Source organism: Leptodactylus fuscus, chromosome 1 (assembly GCF_031893055.1).
Source record: "Leptodactylus fuscus isolate aLepFus1 chromosome 1, aLepFus1.hap2, whole genome shotgun sequence".
Taxonomy (NCBI): domain Eukaryota; kingdom Metazoa; phylum Chordata; class Amphibia; order Anura; family Leptodactylidae; genus Leptodactylus; species Leptodactylus fuscus.
The window spans coordinates 265,228,760-265,238,413 of record NC_134265.1 but is presented as its reverse complement, the minus strand read 5'-3'; the positions used below and the strand labels follow the sequence as shown (position 1 = coordinate 265,238,413).

The 9,654-nt window shown below is 41.0% G+C and overlaps 1 protein-coding gene across 1 annotated transcript; it reads left to right on the top strand.

Moving 5' to 3' along the window:
• The first annotated feature begins 1,717 nt into the window (after nt 1–1,717).
• Nucleotides 1,718–8,457, top strand: MAD2L1 (mitotic arrest deficient 2 like 1). The gene is made up of 5 exons (XM_075287258.1): nt 1,718–1,833; nt 4,205–4,351; nt 5,763–5,883; nt 7,005–7,108; nt 8,238–8,457. The coding sequence occupies exons 1-5, from the start codon at nt 1,764–1,766 to the stop codon at nt 8,405–8,407; spliced, it is 612 nt and encodes a 203-aa protein (XP_075143359.1). The 5' UTR covers nt 1,718–1,763; the 3' UTR covers nt 8,408–8,457.
• Nucleotides 8,458–9,654: the final 1,197 nt, after the last annotated feature.

The following is a 9,654-nucleotide window of genomic DNA, read 5'->3' as shown; positions in this document are numbered from 1 at the left end:
TGGCAGGGCCGGGATCGACAAGTGACACTGCGGGCCCCACAAATACTATCATTATACTCAGGGGTCTTTGCAGACCCCCGAGTATAATGATCGGTGGACCGGGAGAGGTAAGGGGACGTAAAAAATACTGTTACTTACCTCTCCAAGATTTTGCTAGGCCTTCTTCATACTTGTCTGACGACTCTGATGTCACATGAACCCGGCCTGCTTCCCGGGTCATGTGACGTCCGACGTCATTAAAGAAGGACAAGAGCGGCGGCCGACAGCATAGGAGCTGGGGGACAGGTAAGCAACTTTTTTTTTTAATGCTTTACCTGAAAAGACCCCAGAGTATGATAATTGTTCATGGGTGTCCACAGTGGGACATAATACTGTGTGCAGGGGCCACTAATATACATAATACTGTGTGCAGGGGCCACTAATGTACATAATACTGTGTGCAGGGGCCACTATGGGACATAATACTGTGTGCAGGGGGCACTAATGTACATAATACTGTGTGCAGGGGCCACTATGGGGGGGATAATACTGTGTGCAGGGGCCACTAATGTACATAATACTGTGTGCAGGGCTCACTAAGGGACATAATAGAGTGCAGAGGAGGGGGTCGATCGAGGTCTTCGGCGTCGGTGTCGGTTGGGGGGGGGGGCATGTCAAAAATTCGCCACGGGGCCCCGTCATTCCTAGTTACGCCACTGCATCTATCCCCACAAAAAAAAGATGCGCTATGCATCCCTGTACACAGAAATATAAAAAAGTTACGCTTGTCAGAATGTGGCAAACATTAAGCCCTCATATGGTTCTCTGAACGGTAAAATTAAAAAGTGATGAGGTTTGGAAGGCAGGGAGTCAAAAGCGGAAATTGAAAAATGTCAACAGCAGGAAGGGGTTTCTAAGCAAGATAATGTGTTAAAAAAAACTTTTGCCTCCTTTCCATCATTGTCCATTTTTATTTTTATTGTTTTCTTTTTTTTGTGATGGACAGAAGGCTTAGGGCTGTACTTTTTGAGGCTTTACTTATAAAGCATAAAACATACAAAAACAAGTACGATAATTAATACTTCTAACTGACTTTATGTTTTATTATTTTTTTTTTAATCTGTATTCACGTATATAACTTGGGCAGTCATGTGACCACCCTAGGCACATTTTCCGATGATCTGGTGACGTTCTATTTCTGCATTTCTGAAAACGAAGCATCACCAATACTCCCCGTCCCCCTCACACTTACCTATCTTCAGTCTTCTGGCATATAGATATGAAAATTGCATAATTAATTTACAGAACAGGCTAAAAATCAATATACCAAACTTATTTTCCACAAAATAAATGCCATAAAGTTGTTCCTTTAACGTGTTTATGTTCAATCTGGAAAGTAGCCCCTAGGTGGCGCTGTCCTTGCAACAACGTGCCTATAAAGCTTTTTTGATTTGATTTGATTTGACTGCCGACACCCCCAACGAAAAAGGGTAAACAGGGAAACGCACATAAAGCGCGTCTTTATTACATCAGACAGCAGATGACGGAAATCACATGGATACCGCAATAGTCTAATTAAAAAAGAAAACAACGGGAGAAAATGAACTTGCCCTTACTAAACATGGCCAACGGAGTCACTAGTCCTACGTATGGCGTCATCCATCTACGTGAGGTAAGCCAATGGAAGGGCAACGTCGTTGTATGAGGCGTGGTGACGTCACCCGGTGTAGTGGAAGGCGCGCTTTCTTGAATCCAGCCCAGGACCGCTGCAGAGAGGCCTGGAAATGGCGGCGCAGATAACAAGGGAAGGGATCACGCTGAAGGGCAGCGCCGAGATCGTGTCTGAGTTCTTCTGTGAGTCCCGGGCTGGGTCACACCGGTGCAGCCGCTTTATCTAGCACTCTTTGTACACTGTGCAGTCCTATGTACATAAGCTTCTGCCTTGGATCACACCGAAGCTGTCTTTCCTCTGCTATGGCTTCTCTTTGTCTTGCTATTACATACATGTTAGGACTTAGTATTATGGAGTCATGTGTCTTTCATGTATTCTGATAGCTATAACTTCTTAATAACGCCTTTAAAGGGGGTCTCCAGGCTTACAGAGATCCTTTCATCATCTCCACCAATTTAAGTGCTTGGCATTGGTTAATCTGCACAGCTCTACTGATTCTGGCACAGTTAGGTTTTTTTTCTGATGATCCCACCGTTCTGGAGTAACAAGTGCAGTTAGTTTTGGTGCCTGATGTGCTATTTCAGCTCTGTGATGTCACTAGCGATGTCGTTCGCAAACAGGAATCTGCCAGAGCCAGTGTGTGATTCAGAGGTCACGTCAGAGCTCAGAATCGCACCCCTTGCCTGCTCCTGCCTGACTCCGCCCTCCTGACAGTACACAGCCTAAATAGGTTTGGTGTCCGTGCTTACTGCACTGATTGCTCAGGAACGACGAGGGCTAGAGAAAGAATTCTCTGCCAGGATCAGTGAAACAGAGCCTATTACTTGATGTAAGGGGCTGGTCTTGTCGGAGGTGATGAAAGGTCCTATTTAAAGGGTTATATAGTGAGTTCCCTGAGGGTGCAGTACCTTGGGGTTTCTGCCCTTGTGTCTTTAGATTCCAGCCCCCACCCTTATTTTCACAGAGGCTAAGTAATGAGTCTGTGAAAAACATATACCTGGATGTCATCCATTTGCCATCATAGACTTGCATTACTAAGATGAGTAAATGATGAAAAAGTGCATTCAATGACTGTAACGTTGTGAAAAAGTGTGAATGTCTTCATTTGCTATAATGGTATGGTTTTGTTTCTTTCGTTCACAGAGAGAACTCTGAATGAAACCTCATTAATGTCAAAAAGCCTTAAAAGGGGTTTCTGGGCTCAGAGGGAAAAAAATGAATGAAAGATGTAAATTAACAAAAGACTGATACATTTTTAACACTTCACAGATGAGATGGTGATGTGTCCAGAGGTCGCACAACAACTTTTCTGGAAGAGTAAAAGAATAGATGGCATTTTTGCCATTGGGTCCTTAGCTGTAAAGTGCACATGTAGTGTATAGTATGGTGGATATCTGCGAGGAGTCGCATCAGTGGGGTGGAACTTGGGTATTGAAATCTGAGACATGTCCCATGCATATGTAAAAATGCTTTTCCTGGTTTTTGCTGCAGCGACCAGTTATTGACCACAGTGATCTCATGTTGTAGGTGCTAGGGTGACTGCCTGCAGTGGTCTCGTTGATGCATCTGCGTCGCAGAGTAGTATTATCAATGAAGATATGTTGGGTGTACGGCTGAGAGGCCAGTCCTTATAGGCATGCTGGAACGTTGGCAGGTCTTGGAGGGTTTCTTTAGTCATCAAACTACCATGGCAACCCATGATCCCATTAATAGAAACTGCAGAATTTGAGGAATAAGTCTGAGAGGCAGTCTATTTCCATCTGGGGGTCTACATGCCCTAGTATGAGGGAGCGCAGCAGAGAGGGCTCATATTTTTTGCCCAGAATCTTAGTGATATATCATAAGCGCTGAACTGAATGGGTGCTTCAGGCCAGTCACCTGTCACATAACCTTCTAGACTTCGGTACCGTATTAAGAGATGTAGTAGTGTCCGTCCGTCCCTTCTTCTTGGAATCTCCATCATTGTGTGAGTTTGTGCAGAAGAGACGGCATGCACTATTTTTAATTCAATGAGATTTTCTTAATCTTATGCACAAGATGCAGAACTTTTAACTCAAAGGTTTATGTCGTTTCGTGATTCAGTTGAGCTCAGCTAGGGGACAAACATCTGGGACCCCTGTGGATCAGCTGTTTGCAGTATTGCTTTATGACCACCTCTTCCACTTCACACTTAAACAGTCATGTGACCTATTTAAAGCTCAGCTTCATTCAAGTGAATGGGGCTGAGCTTTAATACCAAGCACAGCTTCTGTAAAATGTAAGGTGCTGTGCTTGGTTGTATGTGAAGCGGCAACAGTTCTCACCCATACACTGAACAGCAGGGGTTGCAGGTCTCATATTTCTGCAAATCGTCAGAAAACCCTTTTAAAACCATCTTTGTACTAACTAATAGTGCCAGTGCAACAAATGTATGGCAGTGTATTACCGGGGGCGGATACCAAAGTAGATGAAATAATCCATTCTGGGGGCATGGCGACTCCATCGCTTGATGCTCAGTGATCTAATGTCTTGTTTCTTTCATAACGGTTATTGTAACACTGACTTTCTCCTCAGATTTTGGCATCAATAGTATTTTATATCAGCGTGGGATTTATCCATCAGAGACTTTTACGCGTGCACAGAAATATGGCCTTACCCTGCTCGTTTCCACAGACCCAGATCTGAAGAACTACTTGAATACAGTGGTGGAGCAGCTGAAAGGTACGGTTTTATATTGAAAAATAGTTCTGTTGTCATCTGTCTCTAGGTTGCTACTCAAAGATGGCGATTGATTTTCCAACACATTTATTAGAATAAACATATACAAATTACTAATATAATCTTTTGGCGACTGTCTTGCTTCATTCCCTGTTCTGAAAGCAGGCATTGGATGTGGGGTATGTCACGGACATTTCCTTGGCTCATTACTTGCTTTACGGCTGATGATTTGCTGCAACACACACAGTCGTAGATCGCTCCGATCTACTGAAGTGCTTAACTACTGACACGCCACAGTCAATAACATGGAGTGCAATGTCTTTCTGCAGACTCCGTTGTACATTTTGTTCATTACTTTTCAGGGATTTGACATTTTGATCACTTTTTATTTAACCTGTGAAAAGCAGATCAACTTTTTTCTTTTTTTTGTATACCTTTCCGTTTCTTGGTCTGTGAAAAATGAACAAGTATGACATCTGTGTGTGCTCCCCTAGACTTTATATTAGTCCATTTTGCAGACCACAAATGTCAATGAAAGCATGTCTATTCTTTGATTATAATAAAAAATGGGAGCACATGCAGTCCATGAGTAATATACAGTCACATCTGTATAAAATTGTTAAGGCCTCATATGGAAATGCACCCTTTTTTGTTTTTTGCTTTTTTTTTTTTTTTTTTTACCCAAAGTCAGGAATGGATTTAGCAGAAGGGAATTGTCTAAGGGTCCATTCACACAGTTTGTTGGTCAGGATTTTGGTGCTGAAAATCCATGTGGAAAAAGCCTCCCATTGATTTCAATGGGTTCCTTTTTCAGCACCAAAATCCTCATGAAAAACTCAGTGTGAATGGACCCTAAGAGCTTCCTTTATATTTTGCATTCGTTTTCAAGCACTATCTGACTTTAGCTCACAAGAAAGCGCTGCAAAACCTGCAACAAAAAATGCTGCGTTTCTGCGAGTACCAGCAAAGTGACTTTTATTCACACATCGTGGAAAAAGCGCGTTTTCAGAAACACTTGCATTTTTGAAAAGAAAAAAAAAAGTGTATATATATATACCATATATATATATATATATATATATATATATATATACACGTTTTGCATTACTCAGTTTAGATTTAAGGGGGATTATCTGGTTTCTAAGATTGATGACCTGTGCTTAGGATAGGCCATCAATATTAGCTCTGTGGGGCTCCAATACTTGGGCCCCCCACATATCACCAGTACTGAGGCAGCGCAGAAGCCTGTATAAACTGTAGCAGCGAGTGTAGCTACTGCAGCACTGCCCCATTAAAGTCTGTTACAGGGGTAACCAAACTCTCCTTTTGTTATTGACTACCTAAGATGCGTGGGATTTATTTATTTATTTTCCCCCTTTAAAGCCTTGAACAAGTCTCATTTCTCTCATTTCAGATTGGCTGTACAAATGTCAGGTCCAGAAATTAGTGGTGGTGATTTCAAGCATCGACAACAATGAAATTCTTGAACGTTGGCAGTTTGATATAGAATGTGATAAGACTGTGAAGGATGACAGGTAACTGAGGAGATCCTTTTCTGTGGGGAGCAATTGCATGGAGACTCACAGGGTAGAATAAAACATTGCTTGTTGACATACATCTGAATTTGGATCATAAATTGGATGTTTCCAGCCATAGATCTATGTGCTACTGAAATGAACTCACCTGTGGGCCTTGTCTACATCTCTGGTAGAACGGGGTCCAGCCACTATGTAACCACTACATCACAGAGTGACAAAGTTGTGCAGATTTACTCATTTTCTCTAATATTTAGACAAAATAAGCTGAGACCAGATGGGCTAAAAATGCACCGTGTTATCAAAGTTGTGCATACTGGATGTAAGCTTGGTGCATCTTTAGGGCAGGGCCCCACATGGTGAAAAACTGTGGCAAATACCGCAGTGTTTTATAGTCGTTGCAATTTCAAAACTGTCATAGTATATGGAAATGCTGGCGGATTCAATATCAATATAGGTATAATCAAGGCAGAAAGTCCACAGAAGTAACTGCTGTAGACTTTTTGTGAAAAGTGATGTGGGAACAACTGTGATGCTTTGCCGCCATGGTTTTTCTCGCAGCGCTTATTCACTGCAGCCCACTGTGGGGCCTTAACATGGATTCACACACTGCTGCTTCAGTTGCAAACTTGTATTGCTTCTCTGAATCAAATAGGTCCTAAATCCTGCAAAAAAAAATTATATATATCATTTATTTATTTAATGGGGTAAAACCTTTCTTGCCTTGTGTCTAAAGCAACATGTTCACACAGTGCAATTGAAGAAATCTGAGGACACAGTGCCCACCATCAAACCATTTGGATACCATTTTGGTTTCTTAATCCTGAGTTATGACTGATCCCAGCTTTTGTTGGCTGTTATTGCTGGTGGTCATTGGTATGATGGTGCTGACACAAAATAAGACATAGTAAATCGGTTTGTGGGAATGACTGTCTTACTGCCACATACTATTGTGACATAAAGGGTATTCCAGCAAGAAGTATGTCACCTCGACTGCTACTTCATTCATGGGGTTTATATTTTATCTGTGTGAGATAGATGCATCTGTGCCACATAAAGGATACTTTATGTGCATGTTTAGTTGTTGTACTCACTTCAAATATGCATTGTACTTATTTCAGCATTGTCAGGGAAAAGTCTCCAAAAGTTATTCAGGAAGAAATCCGATCAGTCATCCGACAAATCACAGCAACAGTAACTTTCCTTCCACTGCTGGAGACTGCATGTAAGTAGATAAATAATGCATGTGTTTGACTCATTGGGATTCTAGTTTAATAACTCCTGTAATGTTTCAGGAAATATAAATGACAAGGTATTTTACCTTTTCATATGATTTACCTTTTCTTATGGCCACTACCCTTTAACCCCTTCCCGCCGATGGCATTTTTTGATTTTTGTTTTTGACTCCCCTCCTTCTAAACCCCATAACTTTTTTTTTTTTTTTTTATATTTCTCCGCTGCCAGAGCCATATGAGGTCTTAATCTTTGTGGGACAAATTTTTCTTCATGATGCCTCCATTACTTATTCTGTAGAATGTACTGGGAAGCTGGAAAAAAATTCAGAATGGGGTGGATTTGAAGAAAAAATGCATTTCTGCGACTCTTACGGGCTTCGGTTTTACGACGTTCACTGTGCAGCCAATATGACATGTCCCCTGTATTCCGTGTTTCGGTAGGATTCCAGGGATACCAAATTTATATGGTTTTATTTATTTTAACCCCTTAAAAAAAAAAAAATTCAAAAACTGCGTTAAAAACATTCTGACAGCCGTAACTTTTTTTATACGTCCGTGTACAGGGATGTATAGGGCGTCTTTTTTTTGCGGGGCCGGGTGTACTTTTTAGTTCTACCATTTTCGGGAAATGCTATTGCTTTGATCACTTTTTATTCTAATTTTTATCAGAATCAAAACTGTGAAAAAACGGCGGTTTGGCACTTTTGACTATTTTTCCCGCTACGGCGTTTGGAAGCCAGGGAGTAAAAACAAAACTTAAAAAAAATGCCTTTGCTGCAAATGGGTTGAAGTAAATTTGGCGCTAAGAATAATTCACAGGTATGCCAGAAAACTGGGGTAGGTGGAATAGTAAATTTTTCCAATCTGTATAGGATGGATGTTTCCTGGCTTAGTGTTGCTAGGAAGACTTTGAGCCAGTTTTCTACTAAAAAAAATAAAATTGGTTAAAGTATATAGCAAAAATAATTCCCAAGCAATTCCCGCTTTCTAGCAGTAGCAAACAGTGGAATGATTTGTTTTGTGACGTTACTCTGCCCCACTGCTACATATAAACCAAGTCTGTTTCTGCGATTTGTTTCATGGTACATACTTAACATTGTTCACTTTTCATCCATACAGGTGCTTTTGACCTGCTGATATACACAGATAAAGATTCAGAAGTGCCAGAGAAGTGGGAGGAATCTGGACCTCAGTTTGTTTCCAACTCTGAAGAAGTTCGACTTCGCTCCTTCACTACTACAATACATAAAGTCAACAGCATGGTGGCATATAAAAAGATAGACTGTTAATAGAGACTATAGAAGGTGATGTCTTTTTTGTAGCCACACCCTTACGTGTGCCTTTTTTGATGCTTTGTAGAGGATTTGATCTCGCCTCACCCTACTGCATTAGATTATGCTGAGATATATTGGAGAAAGATTTCCACTTAAACAATTCAGATGTTAACTTTTTTAAAAAGCAGTGGACTTTTACTACCTCCATCAGTATTCTAGTAGCTGGGTCCTCCATTGTTAAAATGAAGAGGTCATGGGTTTGTTAGGTGCCTTACATGGTACATCAGTCTTGTGCTTTTAAAGGTATATTCTGATGGTATTATAAGCTGCCATCTCTGCCCTGTTTCTGTAATTGCTACTCCTGTATATAGAGTATACACAGCCTGGGGGAGGGGGGGTAGGTAGGTAACGGCTGTTTTCCAACTGGCAGAGTTGATAAAATACCACTGTTAGCCTGGGCCATGAGTTTCCAATTCCATTCCAGGTTCATGACAGCGACACTGTAAGATTTCAGCAATTCTTTCATGCAGTAGTTTGGTTTTGGGTCGTCATTTTTTTAAGCTGTTAAGCCTTCCATACATTCATTCATAATGCTTCAAGTTTTTAATGGGCAGACTTATCAAAATAGTCTGTGTAACATATTATGGCAGAAAGGTCAAATTAATGACAAAATCTGTTATCAAAAGGTTGTATGTAGATAATGCTTTGTGTTTCCTAGACTTGCTGTTACAGTATGGTTTCTACAGTATACCAGCTTGTGATTGTTTCCTTGACACATACATGGGGGTTCACAAAGAACCTCAGTCCTTTAATATTATATATCATATTTCATGAGCACTCCTTACCCAACTATCATTTTGCCTAGTGCAAGGCCTGAGGGGTCAGTGCATGACATATCAGTTATTCCAGAAGTGTTCCTTTAGGTTCATGCTAGGCTGGGCCTACACATATTTCTTAGGATTAAATAAAGTTGTTCATGTGATTTTCCTGTAACATGCATATAAAGGGCAGGGCTTCATGATGGATTTTGGTCACACAACTTGCAAATTGTGACATAACCACAACCTCAGACATCACAATAATCCAAGCTGCTTGTAATGCAATAGTAATTAATTTTAATGAGTCTTCCAGGCTAGCAAAGGTCTTCTTAAAGCTCTCAGTATAGTCTCTGTATCACGCAGATCTGTTTAAAGCCTGACCTGTTGACAGCTTGCTGCAGCGTAATGAATATCATCTTTCTGCCCTTTAGGGGTCTTATTGGG